Source organism: Diospyros lotus, chromosome 4 (assembly GCF_014633365.1).
Source record: "Diospyros lotus cultivar Yz01 chromosome 4, ASM1463336v1, whole genome shotgun sequence".
NCBI lineage: Eukaryota > Viridiplantae > Streptophyta > Magnoliopsida > Ericales > Ebenaceae > Diospyros > Diospyros lotus.
This window is the reverse complement of record NC_068341.1, coordinates 34,965,503-34,991,827: the sequence shown is the minus strand read 5'-3', so window position 1 is coordinate 34,991,827 and position 26,325 is coordinate 34,965,503. Positions and strand designations below refer to the sequence as shown.

The following is a 26,325-nucleotide window of genomic DNA, read 5'->3' as shown; positions in this document are numbered from 1 at the left end:
TTTTAAAGGAGGGTTGTGTTAGATAACTAACTGATAACCAGCATGAAAAGCTTGTTGCATAAAATAACACGAATTCTAGACATATAGAAAATCACTGGGGCTAGGCCAATCCCACATAGTAGTAGGGTTAAGGCTTGATATTTGATTGTTAACCATTTCTCTTCTTGCAGCTCCTTACATAAGGCCTAAGAATCCCATTTGCCGAACTGTTTACTATGATAGACGCTGTAGATGCCAGCACCATCAAACGTGTTGCTAATCGTTTTATTTTTGACCAGGTACGAGAAAATTGTCCTTGTAATTGCACACTTAAATAATGTCAGGGAAATGCTTGAAAATTTTTCTCCACAGTTCTCTCCTCGCTCTCACAGCAGTGTTGTACAAACCTGTGTCTGCCATGTGTGATCTTTGCAGGACATCGCTATTGCTGCCATGGGACCTATATATACAGGGTTTACCTGACTACAACTGGTTCAGACGCAGGACCTACTGGCTCCCCTACTAGGTTCATATTCGAACTACTTTCTTCCTTGTTTGTTTTCTCCATTTTTCCTCTTGCACCTCAAAACATTTTTGTTTCTTGACGCAACCAAATTCATTTGGAGGCGTCCCTCCAAACATGGTCTATTAATTTAACCCTTTTTTTTTTCTATTTTTGACTTCTTTTTGAGATTTTTCCTTGGTCTCAAAATGAGTCAAAAAATAATTTTGGTATAGATAGCGGGTGGTGTTGTGAGCCACAGAAAGAGAGGACTGCTGTCAACAATGCAATTAATGGAAGGGCTTTTTGGTCATAGCCCTCCTATTAATTGTGTTTCTTAGATAGACTTGTTGGGTGGCCAAAACTTCAGGGTGTGGTGTGCCAAGTAAAAGAATTTGTTTGCCCATCACACAATATGGCATAGTTAAAGTGAGAGTTCAGAAAAAGCAGTAAAAAAGAACTAGTTATTTCTATAGTAGAATGACTCAGAAACCCACTTAGTTGATTGAGGCTTGATGATATGTTTGTTCTTTGTCGTAATGATTAAATCTCAATGCTTTCAGCTCTGCAATAGCTCTCCTGTAGTTCTGGTAGGCTTCAGTGTTGACCTTGTCTTCCCAGAAATTGCTTCTGGAAGGCCGTTGCTCTCCAGTAATTCTGCTTCTTGTAAATTTGTAATGATTTATAAAAAGGGTAAATTACCCTCTATAATGATTTAGACAAAAGGGTAAATTACACTTGACATGCTGGAGAGTTTGGTATAAATACAAAAAAGGGCCTCTCACTTCATAGAAATGACACTGTTCTAAAGTTATAAAGCTATGACTTATTATTTTTGGATGTTAGATTTGTGTTATATAGGATACCTTGAAGTTTAATTATATAATATATGATGAAGATTTCCTAACTTTCTTTTCACCAATAGGAGATTAGGGTGTAATTTTTTAAAATGGGGAGAGAGGGCGGTATAATTTTGTGAAACTTTGCACGTGTTAATGTAATATATATTCTGGAAAATAGTATTATTTTCGGAATAAATATTGTATATTATATCTTATAAAAACCATTGCATAGAAAATTGGGAGCATCTATCTTTATCTTTTTGGGTAAACTACTAAAAAAGTTTTTTGTAATGAATTTTTAGTTTTCAATAGCATATATACCCAATTTATTTTTGAGTAAATTTGAGGGGTTGTGAAACTGTAAGAAATTTCTTGACAGTCGAAAAATGGTAATTACCACTCTTGCCCTTAAATAAAGGAGTAACATGATTAGTTTACCCTTCATTCATTTACCTTCCGTCCTTGCATATAAGACCAAATCCATTGGGTTCTTTACTGGCATTTCGATAACTCACTAGGTTTTATCTGGCATGTAGTGAATTATGTTGCACGAAAACACTTTATAGGTGTCGTTTTCTCATTTTTGAAACATTTTTTATTTTCGTTTCGGACCTTATTTATGTCTATTTTTTTAGAAAAACTTCCGTTTCTATGTTTTCGTTTCCTATTGAAAACGTTTTCCGTTTCCGTTTTCGTGCAATATAGATAGTGAACCCATTTGGGTTCATCAAATCAAATTATAATAAATTTAGATGGATTCATTATATGGGTTTATCACCAACATGTGATAGACTAAGGCGGTGAAAAACATTGTTGTTAAAATCCCGATTTTACTTATATGATTTTACGCTTTGGAGACCCCCAAATGATTCAAATGCTATGTAAAATCTTATTTAGAGTAAAATCCTATAAAATCCTAATTTTAGGTATATAATTTTATGATTTTACGTTTCAAAAACTCCCAAACAATTTTATGTTTCAAGTATAAATAGCAATTTAAATTTAATGGAGAATATTAAAATCATCCTCTAAAGAATTTTAAATTATATTTTGTCTCTAAATTACCTATACCAATATGTTAGTTTTGAGTTATATTTTGAAAAGCATCATCTTTTGAGTTATAATAAGGAATAATCAAGTTATTAAATGATATTAATTTATTTTTTATAAAATTATGTTATTATAAACATATATTTATAAAAATTAAAGGATATTTTTAATTGTCTTTAAAATCTTACGATTTTATGATTCGATTTTATAAACTCTTTTTCGATCTCACTTAAAATCTAGATTTTAACTACCTTGGTGAATAAAGAGAGATGATGAAAAAAAAAAAAAGAATTTAGGCAAAACTTAGATTTGGATTTCGTCAAATTTAAAACATAGAGAAAAATATAAGTTTTATATAGGAGTTTTTGGATTTGATTGAATATAGATGATCGGTTTTGTCAAAATTCAGATTTTTCTAAATTTTGTCAAAGAGAGAGAGAGAGAGTTATCACGACCTCTCCATTGTTGTTACCCCTTATTGTCGTCGTTATTGTCGCCATTACTATCGACCGTTTGAAAATGGAGAAATGAATGAAGGATTTGAGAAGAAATAAAAATATAAATGAAAAGTGAGGGAAAATGTGTTCAAATATAAGGGTTATTTTGGCCATTTTAATATTCAATGGGGATTAATTAACGATAGGTTTGCATACAATATTACATTAAATCTTAAAGATACTTGCTGTATATTTTTTTTAAATGCCAATGATATTTTTTACAATTAATCCGAAATTGGGGAATGAATTTTTCTTATTTTTTAATGTCTCTACAATCTCGTAGACTACCATTATATGTATGTATGTATGTAATAAAAATATATTTAAACTTGAACACAATTTAATTATTGACCCTGACGATGGTTTTTGGGACCGACCACCACGTGTCACCTCTACGACTGGACCTCGGGAATGGAACCTCGGACTTGGGGATGTCGGACCTCGGGTGTAGAACCTGCAAGACAATGGAGGGTCGGGGCTTGGATCTCTCGGGATGGACTCCGACGCTCAAATCAGTAGAGTAAATGCAAGTAGTAATAAATGAGAGAGCTGTAGAGCTTGAATATACCTGACGAGAGTTCTTGTCTTTTATAGGCGAACCCGTTTTGGGATACCCGAGATGAGCGGGCACGACTCCCAAGAATCCCGATCAAGCTGGAACGGGTCTGGCGGTTCGGCCCGGATTTCCTGGGCTCCGCTCCGAAGTGTTGACTTGCCACGTGTCAGTCTCTCAGGTGATCCAAGTGACAAGTGAGACTATCAGCACGTAGGAATATTCTAGTAATTTCGGTTGGTGCCACATCAACCCCCTTTTTAAGTCTTTTCTTTTACCGTTTGGATGCCCTCTGCTAGTATAGTATGATTTTATGTGCATTAGAAAGCATTATCCCTTCAATACCTATTAAAAGACTAAGAAAAATTGATGAAAGACAATTGATGTATGGTATATATAAGAGAACTTTACCTAGAAAGATGATTGTAAATGAGAATAAATAATTAATTATTTAATAAGAATAAATCTTAATATATTGTTGTACAACTAATTAATAGTTATATTTTAGGTATACAATCATGGACAAACATTTGAATATGGGGGAAGCTTTTTATGTATATATATATTTTTATCATACAACCACTATTATTTAGAGGGTGTTTGGCTTACTAGTTTAACCACTTATAAGTTATGTAACTTATTTTGTTATTAAAATTTAAGAGTTTAAATGTTACTTAGTTTTAAGCTTTTTTAGCAGTTTATTCAAAAATCTCTTCCCTAGTTTTTCCAAATAAGCTCTTTAACAGCTTATTGCATTGACCAAGCAAATGAAAAATTTATCCTCAAACATTTCTAAGTATTTACAACTCTATCCCTTCTCTGTCACCATCGTCACCTAACTCATCTCTTGCTGTTGCCTCGAGCCTTTATCATCGCCTTTTTTTGTCCGTCGGTGTCGTCCACCTCCTCTATGTTTGTTGCCACCGCCATCGTCGTCCAATGCCATCCTCCATTGCCGTCGCCCCAACCTATTGATGTCGTCTCCATCTTTTTCTTTGTTGCCTCCATCACCGTCTCTACTCACCATTATCGTTGCCCCCATTTGCGATTTTGTTCACCGTATATAATATATATTAAATTAATATATTCAATATTTTTATTAAAAAATAATATTTTTATAAATTTTATTTATATTATTCAATAATATATATATCTATTTTTATCTTTTTATCAAGTTATGATAACTTATCAATTCTTTCAAATTAAACACAATTATATAATTAACAGTTTAAAATAGATTTATTCAAACATGTTATCAACTTAGACGTTATTTAATTTTTAAGCTTTACATAATTTATAAGCTAAATAGCTTATAAGTTACAAAAGAAATGGGTAAGCCAAACAGCCTCTAAGTTGGAAAACAAACACCACTTAAGTTAAAGAAAGATCAGCGTGAGGTAGAAGAGTGAACCCAGGAACTCAAAAGCAAAAGCAATTGGAATTGGAACTGGTGGTAGGCCGGCGTGAGACACAGACGTCGACGAGCAAGATGACAGATTAAGAATGAAGAAGAGAACATGAAATGAAGCCACGCCTGGTCCCCTGTCGGACAGAACAAGTGGGCCAGAGTCTGGGTGGCTGGCGCCGCCTCAGCCGACCGGAAAACACAGGAGGCGGCCACCGCACGTATATGGACGCGCACGCCCGGCCAGGTTGATCAGTCAGTCCCCACAAAACAAAACAAGGGAGCCTGATGTTTGACAGCAAAGACGTTCCATCACATCGCTTCCAACCTCTTCAAATGGGTCCTCCTCTCCTCTCACACGATTTCGATCGATCTTTCTTCGTCCAGTTCAGTGACCCTGCAGATTGGACTGATCATTGCATCTAAAGTTACTGATATTTTTGGTGACAGGAAGCAGCTCTGGTGATGAGTTTATCATATTAGGTTGTCCCCGCAGCTAGCCAACTTAAGCAAATCCAGCCAATTACCAAGCTCTCTACAGTGGATAGATCTAACAACACTGAAGATATATATGGTTGACGATATATAGCACCTAGCTTGCAGGTTCTCCGAGCGACCAGATTGTCAGATCTAGCCATTTTCGTGACAAACCCACTATAGATCCGGCGAGTTTCAAGCTCTCCACAGTAAATCCAACAACATTAATTGTAGCCATGGCTGATGACCTCACCTAGCCGCGGGTTTTGTTTGGAGATGAGCAGCTCCGACCACCAGACCAGATTAATAGATAGCCTTTCTCACGGCGAAATCACCCGATCTAGCAAGTTTTAGGTTTTTCACAAAAGATCTAGTGACACTGCAATCATGGTCGACATATAATAATTGCACCTAACTCGTGTTTTCTGGCCACTAGGTTCGCATATTTTCTAGCTATTTTCTTTTTTTAATTTAGAAATATAAGAAACCGATATATAAGTTTTTGACAAAGATTGATCCTTTCCCCTACGGGCAACCGACTAAACCGGGCAATCTAGCTAGGCCGAGTAAATTTGGACAAGGGCGGAGCCATGATTTTGATTCAGTGGAAGTAAACTTAAATATAAAAAATATAATTTTAAAAATAAGACAATAATAATAATATTAAAAAATAAAAACTTTTTACAAGTTGGAATGAATTATCTTGATTTTTTACGTGGAAATGTATGATTTAGATATGATCTTTTAAGTGAACATCATCTTGATTTCTAATTGGGCTTTTTAATCCTATTCTTTTTCGTTTACAAAATATTTTATGATTTGATTTTATCTGCTCACTAATCTTCTGACACACTTGCAAAGAATATTTTGTGAGTTCATTTTGGTATCTTTAAGCAAGTTTTGATTTGTTGAGTTTTTTCAGTCTTGCTTTGTGTCCTAAGTTTGATGCTAAAGATGATAATAGGTTTTTCATTTATCCTTTTACATATTTATTTTGATGAATTTTTAAATAAGTTTTATATCTATATCTTAATTTTATATTTATTTTAATTTTTAATAGATAATTGAGATTTTTCAGTGGCATACTTGTTTTAATAAATATTTAAACGACTTTTATGCATATATCTTAATTTTTATATTTAGTTTACTTTTAAATAAGTAATTGGACTCATGCCTAATCCATTGCCATCTTTGCCTATCATTACACTATCAACTTTGTCTATCTGGTTGTCTTCAACATCTTGCTTAGAGAGAGATAAATGATCTCTAATTAATTTTAGTTACTTGCTTGTTTTAATTAATTCTTAATATCTCTTATATCTAAATCTTTATTTTTATACTTCCTTAAAAATCTGTTTATTGGAATTTTTTAAATCTTAGCAAAGCTAATTATCTTGCTAAGAGTAAGATTGGTCAAATTACTATTATGAGAAATCACATTTAAAATATTTATATTTTTAAAATACTAAACTAGGAAAAGATTATAAAAAAAAATTTATAACGATGGTATTAAAATATGATTAAGGTTTTGTTGGGCATTGTTTATGGTGAAGTTTAAGCTTATGGATGCCTTTTAAAAGACAATTTATGAATAGTTATTTAAGTGTTTGGTTTATGAATATAAAATATTACTTTTTTAAAATACTTAAAAACCAAAAAAAAATTCTAGCCCAATGGGGGCAACGGCCATGTGGCTCCACCCTTGAATTTGGGTCAAAGATCCATACCCATGACCTCTTGTGTAACGCAACGATATAGTGCCGCACTACTTAGAGATCAAACACATAATTTGACAGTACCCAATATTTAGATTTTGTATAGACGATCACTCGAACAATCTCGAGGAGTTTTGTTTTCTAACCATTTTCAAGATGACCCATTTCAAATTTGGCCAATTTCACAACATATGAATTCTGTTTACTCATAACATGGATTTAATGTTGAACGCAGATTCAAAAAGTAAAATATTACTTTTAGTTTTTAAAATCAAATAATATTTTTAATTTTCATTTTACTCAACAAAAATAAAAAAAATAATGGACTAAAATAAAATAAAAATAACAGAATAATATTTTCGAAAGAGCCCCCTTACTCTATTTTTGTCTTCCAGGTATCATCAAGTGGCACAAGAGTGAGTGACCCTTCCTTGATATGTCGTTGCAGTATTAATTGTGGCAAGAGGATTCATCTGACTGCTCCAAATTGGGGTTCTTTCTTCCTTCCATGCACATGTGGGTACTGCATTTGTCCCCACATTTGGGGTTGCTTTTAGGGGTTATTTCTTCCTTCCATACACATGTGGGTACTGCAGTTGCCCTCACATTTAGGGTTGCTTTTAGGGATTATTTCTTGCTTCCATGCACATGTGGGGACAAGTACTGCAGTTGTCCCCACATTTAGGGTTGCTTTTAGGGGTTGTTTCTTTCTTCTGCACCAACCATTCACGTGAGACGTCCAAGTTAGCTACCATCCTCTCCTCTATCTTAACACGTCTCTCATTAAACTCTTTTTTTTGGTTTTTTAATTTTAAGTGTAGCGATAACAAGTGCTTGGGCAATATTTCAAAGCCAATCAATACAAGTATTGGATTGTACAGTTAAGTTAGATAGTTCCACGTGCTTTTGACTGTTATTTCATATAATAAGGGCGAGTTTAGTGAAAAGTTTAAACATAATGAATGGTTTCTAATAAAAAAATTTATGTATTAATCAATCACGAGAGAGACTCGGTCATTCGAGAAAGTAGATTTAGAGATTGTTCGTAAATATATATATATATATATTATAAATACATATATCATTAAAAATGTTTCTTGAATGATTTGGTCAAATGTTAAGATATTCTCTTTCTTTAAAGTAATTCTTATAAGGATAAATTTTACGTAACGTTGTTTGGTAAAAGGTACCGATCACCATTGTATTTTTGATAATAATACATTACTCTTTGATTTTATTAACTATTCAACACTTTTTTTTTTCTCTCTTTTGCTACATTACCCGTAGTTGTTCAACACTTTATTAAAATGATCAAAATACTTTTTATTTTCTCTTTCGTCTCATCTCTCCCTCCCCTGCTTACTCTATGATAACAACTCTTCTTTCTCCCTCAAACAACCAACATCAATGTAGGATCTGTTTGATCACCATGGTTGATGTTTACAATGCGAGTCAATAAAATTCCATCGCTAACAATGGGGTTTACTCGAAGAAAATAGTGAAAGGGATAGGGAGAGAAAAAAGTTAGAGAGGGATAAAAACAATTTTTTTTAGTGGTAAAGAGTTTATGTTATTTCTAAAACCAAGGACTTTTTATCAAATCTAAACTTTTAGGTAGCGTTTGTTAACTAAGATATAAACCGAAAAATGTGAAATATGAAAAATATTTCAAATAAAAGTGTTTTTCATTGTATTTGTTAAATTTTCTAAAAAGAAGTCACATGACTTCTTATCTTGAACTTTAAAAATAAATTTATTCATTCTCCTGTTCAGATAACTTATCTTAGATCTTACAGATAAATTATTTTAATAGAGGCTTATCTTATTCATTTTAATAAACACTACCTAAGAATAGTATGTAAAGTTTATTCTTATAAAATGTATTTTTTTCAAAATTGATTCTAAATTTATTTGAAAAGGAAAATATAAATAATAATAATTAAATCATTTATACCACAAAATTATTAGCGGCTTAATGGGTGTATTATTTAGGAAATCACGTGGCCGACATGTGTCACACACATCAACTACAATAGCCTACCAAATAGGGTTTGAAATGAGTTGAGCTAAAAAATATGGTTCATTTAATAAATAGTACAATCCAATTCATGATGCCTTTAACTTGTTTGGTTCTTGAGCCGCCTTAATCGAATTACATGTAATATACATAAATTGTATGTTATAATACATATTAATACTATTGATATATTATATATATATATTAATAATAAACTGCATGAAAATAATTTTCAAACTTAAAATTTTAGGTATTATAAACACTTTAATTGTGATTAGAAATTTATTCTTTTTAATGAATATCCTATAGTAAATTTTATCCATACATAATATATAATTAATTATTATAAATGAAAAGCGTAACCCTCTCTTAAGGTGCCATAAAGAACAAAACGTTCATTCACTTGAGAAGAACGACCTATTAGGAACTTGAGAATAGAGGTAATCGGGTTCAACTGGTGGTAATCGTCTCTAGTAAGCACTCCCTTCGCATGACTTTACTTGGGTGAAAGGAGAGCTTTTTCGTATTATGCAATTATAAACAATTTTGGGATTTCTATTCTATGAATGCATATCATAACATTTGAACTTTGTTGACCAACCCTAATATTTACATCATTGGCAAACATACAATCAAAAGCTTAACATACATAATTTACAAACTTAAACTTAATTTACAAAACTATACCTTGCTTTAGTTAATGCACAACTTAAAAATTATATATATATATATATGTATAATTGGTGTTTGTCAAACGAATGTAAACTAATGTTCATCTTGGTAGAACTCGACAACACTTCTGGGCTAATCTATTGAGTTAGTTGGTGACCACTTTCTTTCCTTAGGATATTCCTGCATCCATTGATTGTGAAATAAAGAAAAAGAAAATAGAGAATAAATAAACATGTGTACATAGCTTAGTAAGACGTATATACCACATGCGCATTACAATTATGAGACACGATTAATCTAGCAAGTGTCTCATTGGGAACAAGATTTTGAACTTCCAACTCTTTTTTTAAGGAATGGAACTTGTCTCGCCAAACCATGGCTACCTCATTTGGTCTGATACTAGGAATTTTTTTATGAAAGCTAGTTTTTTAGTTCCTTAGATCAATATGAGCACAACGAACACATCCTAGCTAGATCACCGTCTTGAAAGTCTATAAATCCATTTCAAAACATTATTTATGTAATAACAACACATGTTTATGTCAAAACAATTTCATATACATACAATGCACCAGATATAGTGCCCACCTTGGATGGTCTTTACTTATCTCTATTGTTTTTAGTCGATTTGAATTTTCTTGTTATAGTGATCCTACCATATCACGCGTAATACACATGCATGTCAATGTTATGATCCAGGTTTCATTATGATACTTAAACTTCTAAGAATTTCATTTATGTTCAAAACTATGCCTTAATTATATTAAAACCCATTTAGACCCAAATGGTTATCAATTCATTTTAGGACCCCAAACTGTACAATATTTACATAAAATCCCTTAACTTTCATAAATTATGCTTTGTCTTAGATTTTGCAAAAAATCAAACAAAGGCCCCAAATCTTCACATGCAATTATATCATGACCCCTAGTACTTTGTATTTTAATTTGACCACCTTAACTTTTAGTTTATTAAACAAAACCCTTATTTTTTTTTTTTGGTAAAAATTGCCCATAAACCTTTTAACTAAAATAATCTTAATTAAACCCCCTAATTTATTGCAATTTCTTTGTATGTAAGCACTAATCAACCTCCAATTGAACCTTAAATAGTTAAGTTATAGCCTTTAACGAAGGGAAAACAAGCCAAAAATTAAACCTAACCAGACTCTATCATTTGCTTTGTTTTCTCTTAAATTAACACATGCACGAACTTTACTAGGTTGTAAGGGTTAGTTCCAATCAAACTATGGCTCGAAACCTCGTTAAAAAAAAAGGAAAATACTAGCATTTGCCAATCTAGGTTTTCTTTTGTTATTTCTTTCTTTCTTTCTTTTTATTCTTTATATTTCTCATGGCATCTAGAAAAAAAATATGATCTATCACACACACGCAAAACTTCTGCTAAAATGAACATTTACCCATTAACTTATCAGATTTTCACAAAAACCTCTTATAGGTTCCTTATTTCACTTTAACTTCATTGAATCTCATGTCTTTTTTTTTATTCCACTTGGGTCCTCAAACTTTCAAAAATTTTGTAAATGGCCTTCTTAAATTTCTCGACATTTCTTAATTTCTCACTTAGGTTCCAAGCTTTTAGTCTTTAACTTTCTCCAGCCCTTGGAAATTCTCAATGCATTTCGTTTGGGGTCTACTACTAGTAAACAATCACGCTCTTTGGATTTTGGATTTTACCTTTTACCCTCTACTTCTTTCTTGATTAAGAAAATCGTGTAATAAAGGGTATTGCAATAAATTTATTAATTCAAAACCATCATATGTTCGACCCATGCATTTTTTTCAATTAATAATTCTTTTTTGTGTGTTGAAGTAATATATATTTTATTTTTATTTTTTTTTTGTATTTAGGTTGAATTAGTTGAGCTAATGAATTAAACTTATGAGCTATTTGGCTTAAGTTGGTTCATTGGTTCTTATTGATTCTTTTGGACTTTTGTTGGGTCGAGAGATTGGTGTGTGTTTTGTTCAATTTCGAGCTTTGAGCAAGGAATTTTAGGGACTGTTTTCTTTATATTTTAATTTTTAGTTTTGAATTTTAAATTTATTTTAAATTTTGTATTTTGAATGTCTGTTTTAAGATTGTTGAAAACAAGCTCATTTTGTTTATAGCGTTTTTTGCGTTTTAATTTGTAATGAAAACAAATAAAAAGAATTTTCGTTATTTTGAATTTTTTTATAATTTTTTATTTTCAAAAATATATTTTTAAAATATATAAAATAAACACTTTTTTATTACTTTAAAAAATTGAAAATGATATGAAAATAATAATAATGATCGGGACTTAATTTATTTCAAACTTAAATTGAACTATTAACTAAATCAATTTTAAACAAATTGAGTCAAGCAAGAATAGCAAATCATAAAATCAAAAAAAAAAAAAACATAGAAAAAAATCATTCCTACTCTAGAAAGTTGCCATTAATTTAATTATATCGTGGATTTAGAGAGAGAGAGAGAGAGAGAGAAAGAAAAGAGGGGAATGTGGTGAACATGCTGTACGCCTGGTGCTGCTTTACTGTCCGTCTATTTTTGGGTCACATGCACCCGCTAGATCAGTTGCAATCACACAACTAACCAAACTCAACAAAAATATAAAGGCAAATCAAAATCAAAGCCCGAAACGGTGGGCCCCTTACTAGCTTACCTCCTAATAAAGAAGTTCATACTAATTATTTTTATAATTAAAATTTACTTAGTCAACCACTATCAAATTCAAAAAAAAAAAAAAAAAAAACCATAACCTTATTTATTTTATTTAATAATTAGGCAATATATATATATATATATATAAAAAGTAAAAATGTACCCAAAATATTTGGCAGTCTGATGTGCTCCAATGGGCTTTCACGTGCCCCCTCTGAAGGAGTCCACGACGCCCACACCCACACCCACACCATCCATTCCCCTCAACTCAACACCACCCCTACAGGCTACAGCTGTAAGACAACTTTCCCTTTTCGTTAATTCCCTAAACTGCCCTCCTATCCTATCATTTATGAATCCAACTCACTCTCGCGTCGAACAATCTTTATGTTATTTGACACGAACTTACATGAGAGATGATGTGTGGGCTCTATAAGCTTTTTATAAGGCCCACGTCCTCTTTCTCAATTTGTCCGTATCTAGTAAATGTGATGTTGCTTGACACCAAGACGTTTGACATATATAAATATAGAAAATGTTATTAGTACATCTTTTTATACACTTTAAGCTACATAAAGGTGTATTAATAATAAAAAAATCTCTCATGAATTGCATAGAGACGAGGAGTGTTTCGATCATAATATCTTTTTATATAATATAAAATATATAAAAATAATATACATTTAGCATAATTCTATAAGTATTAAGATAAGGGACTGGAAGAGGGGCACTTTGGGCAACTGAACTCGTAACCGCAAAACTTTCACATGTGCAGGCTCAGGCGGACAAACAGGCTTTAGCGATGGCATCTTTGTAATTTCAGCCAACAACAGTGCCATAATTTCAATTGCCCATTACTTAAACCCCCTCCCCGTTATGTCTTAACGCCCAAAGGGGAATAGATTTTTGCCAAACTTTGTCTCCTATTCTATCGCCATGAGATCAAGGCCGAAGAACCGATCAATAACCCGAACCACGAGCAGGCCGAGAACCAGATCCGGCCTCCAACGACGCCGTTTCGGAGGCCTCCGGAAGAGCTCGAGAACCGTCGACGCCGTCAATGGCGGATTCGCCTCCATTCCCGAGAAACTGGAAGCTCTCAAAAGCATCATTCCCTCCCGAAGAGCCGACATGAAAGCCGATCAGTTGTTCCAGGAAACCGCTGACTACATCGTTCTTCTGAAGCTGCAGGTCTTCGTTTTGCAAGGACTCGTGGATTCCTACGGCCCTGCTCATAACCGAGGTGCTGTATAGTGTGATTGGATCATTTTATTTTATTTTATTTTTCTTTTCCAATGCATTGTATCGGAGCTTCTTCAAGTAGTCGGAGTCCTTATTCAAAAATTTTCTCTCGTTTTCTCGCCGTCCAAACGCCTTTCTGCTTTTCCCGAAACTGGCCGGTTTTCGGGCTCAAAGCAAACAAAAATAAAGAAATGGATGAAGCTTATGGTAGAAAGAACAATTGGTAGAGCATTTTTCACCTTTAACTTAGTTTTCAACCTTTGCAGTTCTCACATCAAAATCTCAAACAATGTTGGTAAAATCTGTTGTATAAAATTCAATTTTGATGTGTAAACTTACAATAAAATGAAAATGCAAAATGTATAAAGAAAAGAGATTTGAATATAGAACAAAGAACATGTAACTGGATTGAAGTGAGAGATCTCGTAGTAAATCTCTTTAAAACAAATTTTGCATTATGTAATGGTTTTAACAGAATCGATGGACGTCTTTATCTCAAGATATAACATTTCTTTCAAAAATTAGTTCATCATAATACTAATTCTGTCGGGCAAAACTAAATTTGATTCTACTCTTCTTGATTAGAGGGAAGAGATTAGAATCTCATGCACTTAGAAGCAATTGAGAATTATTGTGAAACAAAAAAGTACATTGGAGAATGAATGATTGAAATCAATTAACTTAAATTGATTTTGGATGTAGAAAATAAAATTAGGGAGTCCTATTTATAGATGTGAAGTGTCCAATTATAAAAAGTTATGTTGTTTGATTCGAATTAAACTGAATCGTCAAATCGCATCCTTTCAAATTTAGGCGTAACCTAACAGTTTAGATCTTATTCTCTCACGAAGATTCACATCTTTTATCATATACTTCTCACACTTGAATATACGTGTTCATTCACCTATACCTCGTTAACACATGTATGAATAATCATGTCCACTCATATTAAGAGTCAGATCCACCCATACAAACAATAAGAGAGATTTGTTAACAAACCTGGTTTTGAACACTTTTCTAATTCACATGTTTAAGACGCATTTAATTCCAACAAAATCTTGAGCACGCTGACAGAGCTCTCGAATGGTAAGGAACTCTGCCTTGTCCTGTGTCTGTGTGGGCATGGGTGCTTCCTTGTCATGTGTCACGTGGTGGCAATTGAAGTGCCTGTAGCTAAAAATACAATACAAAATTGTACCCAATCATAACTGAAAAGGCCATTTAATTTAATTTAATGCCCGAGTTCCAGATTACACGGGTTTAGGATTAGGAGGTAAAAAATATGAAGGGAATTAAATTTGGAAAAATTCAAACAACATTAAGTGCCAAATACTTTTAAATCTGGATTTTGGTTTCCCGTTTCATCTCAATCCATTCTTAATTACAATCATTATAAGAAAACAACCAATATTCGATTCTTAACTAAGATCGTCATAAGAGAACAACCAATATCCACTACCCAAATGACACCACTAGAACTCAAGAGGAAATTTTGTCACTTAGAGAGAACCAAACTCGCTTTTGTTTTTAGTCCTTAATGCCCTTTCATAAAAGTCTCCAACTGTTCTTTAATGCCCTTTTACAAGAGTCTTCGACCGTTGATATAATTTTAAGGGATTTTACTAAATGATTAGAATCTATCCAAATAGAAAGTCATTTCACGCTTGTTTTATATTATTTTATAATATATTTTAATAATATTTAACCAAACAAAAAGACAATTTTAATCTTATAAAAAATTTAAAAGTTGTAATTGGAAAAGGTATTGTTGGTAAATAAAATGATAAATAACATAATTATCCTAACATTAATAATTAAAATGAAAAAAAAAACAATTCTATTTAAATAGATTCTATCCAAATAAATTTATTAAATTTTAAATTAGATTGAAAGTCAAAATCATTTACATTTATAATAATTCCAATTGAATCAAAATTGTCCGTGCATTTTTAATTCAATTAAATTCTAAGATAAAGACGTTATCTTTTGTGGGTTTGTGCCTTGTGGGTCGGACCCATGGACTTTAGGATGGATCATCGCACATGGGTGCTTTGTAAATCGGTCAAATTTACATCTCTCGCTCACACATGCTGGGAGTGAGCAATCCATATAATGATTTTTTCTTAGTTTCCTTTCTCACTTGATTTCAAATTGACAAAAGGGTAGTGAGACTAGCGAGTATACTTGCAATTTGAGAGCTTAACAAGTACGTTGTTAGGGACAACATGGAGACTAAAACCCCAAAATAAATCAATATATATATATGTATATGAATTTTTTTGTAAGTGAATATTTCATTAGAAAAATCTCAAACCGTCTACAATTTCAAAGTAGGGCATACATCGAGCTTCACAACAAAAACTAAAAATAATGGATCTAAACTGCCAATATATATTTACAATCCACCGAACATTGAAAGATTATATACAAATGTTAGAGAAAATTTTCAAATGGCTTCACTTTCAAATTTGAATTCTTTATTTTCAATCATTGTCTTATGTCTTACCTCCCTAAGCTTTAAAAGCTTTTGACACGAATGTTAACATATGTAATATCAACACTTGGTTACTCACTAAACAAACACTTAAAAAGAGGATTGCAATCATCTTCATGTGTCTTACCTCCCTAGCAATACAAAGAGAGGATAACGAACACTTCCTACAACCAACAATTCATTAACATTCCCAAGCATTATAAGGTAATAGTGTCCCAGATCCAACTTGTTACCTTAGTCCACATCATTCTCAATTTTTTTTCTCAAAGCAATGATGGACTCTCTAGTGTTGTATTCACTATTATGTTCCAGTTACTCTGTAACGACCCGTTTATTTATGAATTAATGTGAATTTGGGTGTGAGAAATTAATTGGAGAAAAATTAAAATTTATCAAGAGGGTTTTGGTAATTATTCAAAATTATTGCGGTCGTTATGGAATATTTGGGGATTTAAGAAAAAAAATATTAGTTCATGTTATTTTGAGGAAATAGATAATTAATTATTTGGGTTTGAAAGTATTTCTGGAAAGAATAAAATAAATTAATTGGGATTAATTTTTGAAAGTTATTGGGTTTAAAGGATAATTTTTGGAAATTGGATGCCACTTTAAAAATAAATGACAAGGATTTTTATCCAAGGAAGGGTGTAGGCAAGATAGTTGGAAGTGCCAAGGAAGAGGGAGAGGTTGCGGGATCAAACTTGTGGCCAAGCAATTAAAGTTGTTTTTTTTTTAAAAAAAAAAAAAGAATGCGCGCTTATGCGGGTCACGCAGGGCCCCTGCATGGCCTTACTGCGTGCTAGTTGCTGCTAGCTACTGCTAAGTGGCTTCCAGCCACTACCATTTGTCCAAATGGTTGCGCCACTTGTCCAGCCCCTTGCCAAGTGTCCAAACATGTTTTTTTCCACCAGATTTTTTATGCCCCTTGCCCCACGTAACCCCTACATTGTCCCTTCCCCTTGGCCTATTTAATGCTTAAGAGAAATGGGGGACTTTTGTGAGAAATTGGGGAGATTTTAGGGGAAGGTTTTGGGCAAATTAGGGAGAATTTTGGTGAAATTAAGAGAAATTCTTATCGTGTAAGTTTGGGCTGTGACGTAAGCAGCCTTGATTCGCAGTAGAGATTAAAGAAGAATATCCAAGGCAAGTTCCTATTACTATTTTGCAAGTTCTTCTCCTATTTTACAAGTTAAATTCATCTTTCCTCAAGTTTATGTTTTAAATTGTAAGTTCCATATTTATCTCTTGTTATTGCAAAGATCATACTTCTTAATTTTCAAAAATTGAAAGTTATGTCCTATTTTATAAGTTATTTCCTCTTTGCTAGTAAATTATCCCACGATTTACATTTATACTTATTAAGTCTCAAATAGGGTTTTGTATCACCCTATCTTTTCTTGGGAATGATGCTTTATTGTGAACATGCAAGGGTTTGATGTTGTCTTGCATGAATATTGCCATATCACTTCATTAATTGCATGCCAGTTATATATGATAAGTTATTGCGAATATGCATGTTATGATAATGCATGAAGCATATGCATGAAAATTGTTTTTAAAAATATGTAAAGGCCTCAAGATGCGCGCAGCGGACGAGTCCGCAGGATATATCCGCAGAGAAAGTGTTGAGCTCAAAGTTGGACTTCGGTCCCAAGGTTTCGGACATCGATCCCATGTTTATAGTTCTAAAAAGTATTGCATATGAGCATGGATGCATGTATCATCATTTTATCATGTGAAAGTACCCTAAATGGTATTCATGTCTCTTTTACTTCTTGATACCATGACTCTTATGCTCGCTTTCTTCCAGTTATACTTGCTGGGCCTTGTGGCTCATTTTTGCTTGCATCATTCCAAGTAAGGGTAAGGCTAAAGTAGAGGGCGAGCCAAGTGAGTCAGGATCCATGGGGTAGCATGTGTGTACAGAGCCGTCTCATTCAAAGATCCCTGGGGGTGTTTTGTGTTGTGTAATATTAAATTATGCTTGTTTATGATTGTACCCTAAGGGGATATAGTGGGTTTATGGAACTTGATGTGGTGTGTAATATTAAGTTGCTCTTGTTTATGCAAGCATGTGAACACTATTGTGTTTGTCTATGAGTAAAAATGTATGAGTGTGGCTTTCATTGTCAAGGAGGATGTGTAATGTTTTTAATGAGATTTAGCATTTATGTCATCTTGTTGTGGGTCCCTGGTTAGGGGCGCTTACATACTCAAAGCAACATAATTGGTCGAATAGTGAATACTAGAGTGCACAAGGATGTAACACGTTTATTTTTCCTCTCCATCATATATTTTCGCACTTCAACTCAATTGCTTTCCTAAAAATGTGTTATTAGGTCAAATCAAATATGACCATTGGTAACACTCTAAAGTAGTAGACATTGGATTAAAAATTCATAATATAAAGGTACGTCTTTAAGGGCATCTAATTGAAGGTGTCATCATCCTTCAAGAACTCTCAAAGTGAAAGAGTAGGGATCCTTCCATTTCATTTTTTTCTCAATGGTTGAGATAACACACCTAGTATGAAACATGTGTTGTGATGTTCACCTCGCTCACAATGTCTTTGTTGAAATAGGAATATAGCAACAAATATACAAATTGCAGACCCAGCAATAGCAACAACAACAATATATCGCAACAATACGCCACCAATAATAATATATATCACAACTATGACTGTGAGCAGGCTCAATAGCAATAAAATGCAAACCCAGACTCTGGCGAGGCAGGCGACAACCGAAAAACAGAGGTTGGACGGAAACACGACGAGAGGTTAGGAGGAATTGACGATCGAGGCACGCTGGAAGCGCTGTCCTAAAGACAAATACGCCCTGCTCCAATCACTGAAAGGCTCTGGCGACTATCAACACAAGATACAATAGTCTTGCTTCAGCGAACGACAACCATGATCGGTCGGATCTAATAGAACTTTGGAAGGTATTTGCTCTCTGTGACAAATTGAACTCGGAGGGGGAAAACCAAACACACGAAGGCTCTAGAATCACTGATTAGAATGGTGAGGGTGCACTAGCCTTTTATAATAGGGTCAGGGGGCACTTAATAGCCTTCGCAATCACACTTGAGGCAACCAAAGGGACATAACTGATTAACTTGGTTAGGAAACCAGACCATCCTTGGGAAGAAGGCAAATAAAAAATAAAAGAAAATAATTCTAATTTTCTTTATACAAATATATATATATATATATATAGAGAGAGAGATAGAGATAAATCAACCGGACCAACTGGACTGACGATGGCGGCAACGCGCGAGGGCTTAAGGGTTCACCTACTCACAAAAGTTAGGTGCCCTTTAAGGTCCAAGTCCAAGTGGGAGGAAGGAGTATAAATACCCACTCTCACCTCTTTGCACAACCAATGTGGGACACATATCCACACTCACACTTACACTCACACATAAACCCATACAGTCTTTATGCCTTAATTTCAACATCACGCATATCTTGTTTCAATCTCCCATTAGCGATTAACCTAAATGTGTGTTTGATAGCATGGAAAATGTCCTATCCAAGGAATTGGATTCCATCTTTGTTGTTTGGCACACTACATTTTCCATAGAATTGAATTCCATGGTACAATCATTAAAACATCATTTTGCCTTTTTTCCATGGAAAATTCCATCTAGGAGGGAGATGGTTTTTGTTTTCCATGTAAGTTGGAAAATGTTTTCTTTCCCAACTAAATACTATTAAACACACCCTAAGTTCTCAAAGTTCTCTCACTTTGTAGGTTTGTGACCAATGTCTCACATTCGACTTTATTATAAATTATTCATGAACAGTATTAAATACTCACTGCAACTCTATTTAGACTTAATTATGAATATAGTCTCATTTTTGCTTACTTCTCAAGTGGCAAAGAGATAATTGTTTGTATGCGAAATCCAATTCAAGCCTACTAAACATACTCACATATGTGGTCCTCTGAGAACATGATGCCACATGTATATCATGTTTTGAATGCAGTTAATACTTTAGGCACATAAATACTAAGGAAAGAAATATGCTAATTATATTAAAGATAGGATGTCAAAAAAAAAAAAAAAAACTTTCATTGTTACACTTAAAAAAAAAAAAAAGTCTTAAATCCTACGTAACCCTAAATATCTTAGATTCCCTATAAAAACATCTTTTACTATCGGCTTCGTCAATGGACCACTACCATGATGTATTGAAATGTATTGCAGTTATATTTCCTTATGAGATATGATGTCTCTAACAAAGTTGTACTTAGTGTCAATGTATTTGGTCTTGCAATGGTATTTTAGATCTTTAGTGTAAGCTATTGCAGCTTGGCTATCACAATTCACAAACGCTAACCCATCATTCCCATCGTTAAATCCTAAGTCTTGTATGAACCTATGTAACCAAATAACTTTTTGGACTGCTATATGCTATGAATTTTGCTTTCATAGTGTATAAGACTATGTAGGTCTCTTTCTTACTTTATGAAATAACTCCACTAATAAGTAAGAACACATACCTAGATATGCATTTTCACTCACCTAAGGCACCATCCCAATAATCATTTGTGAAGCCTTTTAGGTGGAGATCCTTTCCTTGGAAACATAGAGCATAGTCTATTGTGCCTCTTAAGTATCTCAAATCTTCTTGATCTTTAACCAATATGATCTTTTAGGATTTGATTCTGATGATGCGGTGGCTGATCACCTTCCTCTGCCTCGGACCAGGTACCTGCAATGGAGTCGGGGTCTTGCTCCCTTGGGACCACTCCGACGTTCAAGTTAGATTACCAAATTAACACAAGCTTAAAGTATGCAGTTTTGAACTTAGAGAAAGAAAAGATTGGATCTTTTACCCGTTGCTGGTCCTTCCTCTTTTATCCTCTTGCCAAGGTAAGGATTATTTTTCAAATTGTCGGGATCCCTATCTCGTTCTTCATCGAGCTGGGATCTTACCGATATGGACCCCATAATCTTTTTTGAGGAGTTCGGGGCTAGTTCCTATCTCCATGATTCTCGGTGTGATGGTTACTCTTAAGGAATCTGAAGAATCCTCGCCGAGCAACCGGCTAGCCGGTATGGTGGGGCGCATCTGCCACGTGTCGTCTCTGAGCTTAAGTAGGGTGACGTAAGGGGAGTGGCTCCTTAATGGGCATGTGTCATTGCTGCTAGTGGCTATATTCCCAGGGTATTGGAGTAATTGTGGACTTGAGGGTATTTTTCCTTATCAGATTCATATAAACTAACTAATCCCATAACATAAATATTTGGCTGTGTGCACCTTATAACATACATTGGACTTCTAACAAGACTACAATAAAAGTAATGAAAGATGAAATCCCATGCCTCACCTTCACACTATTAGACTATATATGTTTGAATTTGGAAAAAGACCAAATTACCACCTGGACCTATTGCTCATTGCTTAGGGTATGACTGTAATGACCTGAAAGTCTAACATAAAGGCTTTGTTACCAAACTGTGAGAGCCTATCTCCGGAAGTCCCGTTAGCATAGGAATTCCAAGGGAAAATCCTCTCAACATGGAAGTAGATTAAAACTCAATCAAGATCATACATACTATCAACAACAATTAGCAATGATTCCACCATTTTTTTTCATACATGACAAAATAAGCATTATCATTTACATTCCATTAGTTTATTCCAAAGGAGAACACAGTAAGCCCAAATAACAAAAAAAATACAACCATTAGCATGGCATAAACCAACAAATGTCCCCAAGACATTTTATTCAGGTGAGCTTTGTACACATCTAACCCAACAAATCATGCCTCACTAGGACCCCTCTCATTCTTTGCTTTACCTGCACCTAGAATGAAGTAAAGAGAAAGAATAAGCCGCAAGGCCTAGCAAGTATAATACAACAAAATGGAGCATGAGAGATATCATAATGGAGACTTAGTAAGCAATAAAAAATAATATATGGTAGAATTGTAACACGAAACATCACGAATAGAGTCATAACTAAGATCAGTATAGTCCACACAAATAACAAGCTCCTACCATAGTATGGATAAGGTACAATCCAGTAACCTTGCTACCATATAGTCTCTGGAACCATATAATGCTCTAAGCACAACACTCGTTATCTTGCAGTACATTATATTCATGTTACAAGGCAACCCACTCTAGGCCTATAAATCCAATCTATTCTGTGGCACTAGCACACATCTACGGTACCACACACCAAGTATGCAATGGCCTTACAGTAATAGTGCACTCAGCATGTTCTCAACTCTTCAACACGAGCACACGCCTATGATACCACATGCCAAGTATGTAGTGGCCTCATAATAGTAGTACCCTTAGTCCGCTCTACAGTCTTCTACCACCTAACACCCACCTATGATACCATACGCTAGGTATATAGTAGCCTCGCCATAGTGGTGTCCTCAACCAACTCAGCTTTGGGGCACCAACACACATCTGTGATACCACACGCTAAGTATGCATTAGCCTCATCATAGCAGCACTCTCGCGCTACTCCCAACTCATTCTTATCAAACTGGCACACTTCTACAATAACACACGCCAAGTGTGCAGTGGCCTCATCATCGCGGTGCTCTAGTCTGGGAGGGAGGTCAATCAATTTAATCACAACTCTTATTCTTTGGAAATCATGATCACCCCCATAGTCTACACATGCACATGAATTCATACGGTACCTCTTATCTTTTCCCAAAACTATAATTACACCCATGGTGTATACTTACACATCCACTTCTGTAATCGAATCCATAAGCAACTCTCAAGGCAAGTATTCACACATCATTATGACATATCCATATGTATTACATCCCAAATCATAGTGCCCTATGACCCAACCTCTAGCTCGTCCACAAACCTATGCATGCACATCTAAACCCCAAAGCTTCCCAATTAAGACACACAAGTGTAATGCTCCCCCAATCACCAATTATATGGCCCAATACTAGCTCATTATCATGCCAAACATGCCTATCATGAATCCTTAACTCACCTAACACCTCACTAATGAATGCATAATTATTTTTAAGAGCATATAGACATGTTTTGGGACCAAGTAGAAACCACTCAAAACTTGACTAAATAATTCAAATCCTATGCCAAATCGAATCTTATCGAGTTTATTTTACAATGCGGATGATGTAGGATGATGAGCCTTTCTTTCAAATCACTTGGTAACGTAGAGCCAATGCGAATGACCTGTTCAAGGTGAGGACCCAAGCTTACAGGGTGGAGCTTTTTTGTGGGTTGGGGGGGCCTGTTCAAGAGTTTGCTTTGCAGATCTAATTCGACTATATGTACATAGTGCTGCGGGCCTTGGTTGTTGACACCTGTTGCTTGGTTACCACTAGAGGCTTCATTTCTCTTCTCATCCTTGCTAGGCTTGGGGCTCCGAGCTTTGAGGCTATCGCAGTAACACTGCCGGGCCTTATTTTGGTTGGCATGGACAACTCTGACCTTGGTGTTTGATATCGGGAATTTCATGGCCAGATGGGGGGTGGATACTATTGCGCCTAAGGTGTTGAGGGATGGTTGGTCGATGAGCGCATTGTATGACGCCTGACAATCCACAACCAAGTACCGGATAGTGATGGCCTTGACTAGCAGAGCTGTCCTGAATGAGGTTAACAGATCGATGTAACCCTTAACGCCTACCTACTCTCCCGAGAAGCCGATTAGGTTCCCGTGAAATGGTCGTAGCTTCTTTTCGAGGATACCCATCCTCCTTAGGGTTGGCAGGTATAACAGGTTGGCTGAGCTGTCTTGGTTTACCAGATTACCACGGGATCATTGGGGTTTAGATCGACTCCTTTGAAGTCTTTGTCTGTGAAGCAGATCGCAGGGTGTCGAGCCATTCTTCTTGGTATCATCTATTGACATGACTGTGTGGGAGTATTGCTCTTGTGTCAAGTTCAACGCCCTATTGGCAAAACCTCCCGAGATGGTGTCAATGACTCGAGCTATCTGATTAGCTGGGGGTGGATTGATGTGGGTAGGGGTGTGGGTAGTTAGGTGGTGGCAGGTGTCGCTCGATCCTTGGGTATATACGTTTCCAGTTCGTGTCAAGGTATGGCAACGAGGAGGTTGGTTTGAAAGGCTCTAGTAAAATTATGGGGTATGTAAGTTTTACCGAGCCCTATGGTGGGCGCTAGATGTTCTTTCTTGACCAAAAGAGGACAATCGGAGGCGAGATAGCAACGGCAGGGCACGAGCTCTGGCGATGGGTCCGTCTGGGGGGCGGCTAGCACCTGCAAGCACTTCAATGCTCGAGTGAGTAAGAAAGTAGGAAAATGGTAGTGTATCAGTAAGTCAGAGGTCAGAATATACCTTGACTCTGAAAAAAGCTGGTTGATATAGGAGGAGAAGATGTCTTACTGCATGCATGTGTCATACGTTTGTAGGTGGTGGGATTGACTATCTAGCGCCTGTGGAGGTTCCTAGGTGGTAGCATGGTGCGACGGGACCCTCATTAATGTGGATGAGATCTACCATTAATGAGGATGGAATCTGAGGCAGTTGCACGAATACCCAGTGGGGGTTGCAATGATGCCATGGCATATTGGCGTTGAGCTAAGATTGGGCCTAGAGAAAGGGCCGAGATTGGGCCTAGAAGGAGGGCCGAGATTAGGCCCAGAGGGAGAGGGCCAAGATTGGGCCCAGACGGTCCAATAGTATATCCCCAACAACACAGAGTTCATCTAAGATAGCCAAGGAATGTAAACTTTCAAAATGTTGTGCCAATGTCAAACATATATTATGAGGTTATGATGATTCCTTCCCACCAAATATACAATATTTCATACACAATATTGTTAAAGTGGATTCCGATGGACATTACGGGTTCCGTGCTATTGTTGCATTACTTGGTATGATCGAGCACAATTGGGGGGATATTTGTCTCAATCTGATTGAAGAGTTACATGTTTTTCGTGCTGAGTATTCAGAGTTAGACAGATCTAATATGCGTGTGGATGAGTTAATGCACACACTCTCTTACTTTGAGTCCATTGCACCTCACCAGCGTTGGATAATGTTACCTGACATGGGCCATTTGATTGCTTCAAATACAATGTCGTCTTAATCCATTTGTCTAAGCTTTAGTGTCTTACATACCTTCCGTTGAGACTAGTGCCTCAGCACTACAACACAGAATTATTACTATCAATTTTGTCAATAATTGTCATTTTGTGCAGGTATTTTTATTTGAGAAGTTCTTTTGTATATTTGTATAATTATATAGTTATGGGATTATTATTAACAATATTTTCTATTATTATTTATCAGATGTTTCTTAAACCAAACTCACCAATTCCTTATGTTGCATGCAACCGACACATATATTGAGCTGATACTGCACAAGAATGAGAAATACCATATATAGCTAGAATTCAGGCTTTTTTGTTTATCATTGACAAAAATGTGGCAACCAAAGATATTATTGATTTAAATGAACCATGATGAAGTGAAGATAATTAATTTTTTTTATCAAGTTTTACGTTTCTTTAATTTTCTATATGTAAATTTTTACATAAACAAACAAACTCTAAATCCTAATCCCTAAAAATGGTTTCGGGAATGCCCGAACCCCAAGGCTTGGGGGATTCAGGGTTTCCTGAATCACGAGAATCTCGGGATTTGGAAGTCCTCGAACCCCCCAAATCTCGGGATTTGGGGGTTCGGGTTTGCCCGATCCCGAGGTTCAGGGGCATTCGACTTTCCCGAACCCCAGGGTTCGGGGGTATTTTATTTTTTATCTTTAATTTTTAATTAATAATAATGTGACGAAAGTGAGTTTTTTTTAAAGTTCTATCAATTTGTATTTTTTAGTTTTAATTTTTTTTGAATTAATGTTTCTTTAATTTTAGTTTTTCTTTGAGTTAAATGTAAATTGCAATAATATTATGTTTATTTTTATTTCTTCCAAATCTATATTAAATTTGTGACATTTTGTCATAAATTAAATTAAATAAAATTTAACAACAAATTCTAAAATGAAATATTATTACAAATAACTTAATCCATGTTCGAAAGTTATAATTCTAGTAATACAACAAATAACAACTAATAACAATTATAAGTAATTTTCGATACTCTTGGTGGTTGAACTAGTCTTGGTGGTCGAACTAAACTTAAACTTGATTATGTTGGGGGTTGAGATGTACCAGATGTCGACACTCTAGTAGTATCACATGATAACGATGGATTGAAGTCACTAGG

General features: G+C 34.9%; 1 protein-coding gene across 1 annotated transcript; it reads left to right on the top strand.

The window, feature by feature from the left end:
* Positions 1-13,275: 13,275 nt before the first annotated feature.
* LOC127800412 (uncharacterized) lies at positions 13,276-13,849 on the top strand. The gene has a single exon (XM_052335003.1). It carries the CDS (start codon positions 13,313-13,315, stop codon positions 13,628-13,630), a length of 318 nt encoding a protein of 105 aa, XP_052190963.1. The 5' UTR covers positions 13,276-13,312; the 3' UTR covers positions 13,631-13,849.
* The last annotated feature ends 12,476 nt before the right edge of the window (positions 13,850-26,325 follow it).

Bases quoted from the DNA above. Each gene is read 5' to 3' on its own strand.
- LOC127800412 (XM_052335003.1), top strand. From the start codon at position 13,313: ATGAGATCAAGGCCGAAGAACCGATCAATAACCCGAACCACGAGCAGG.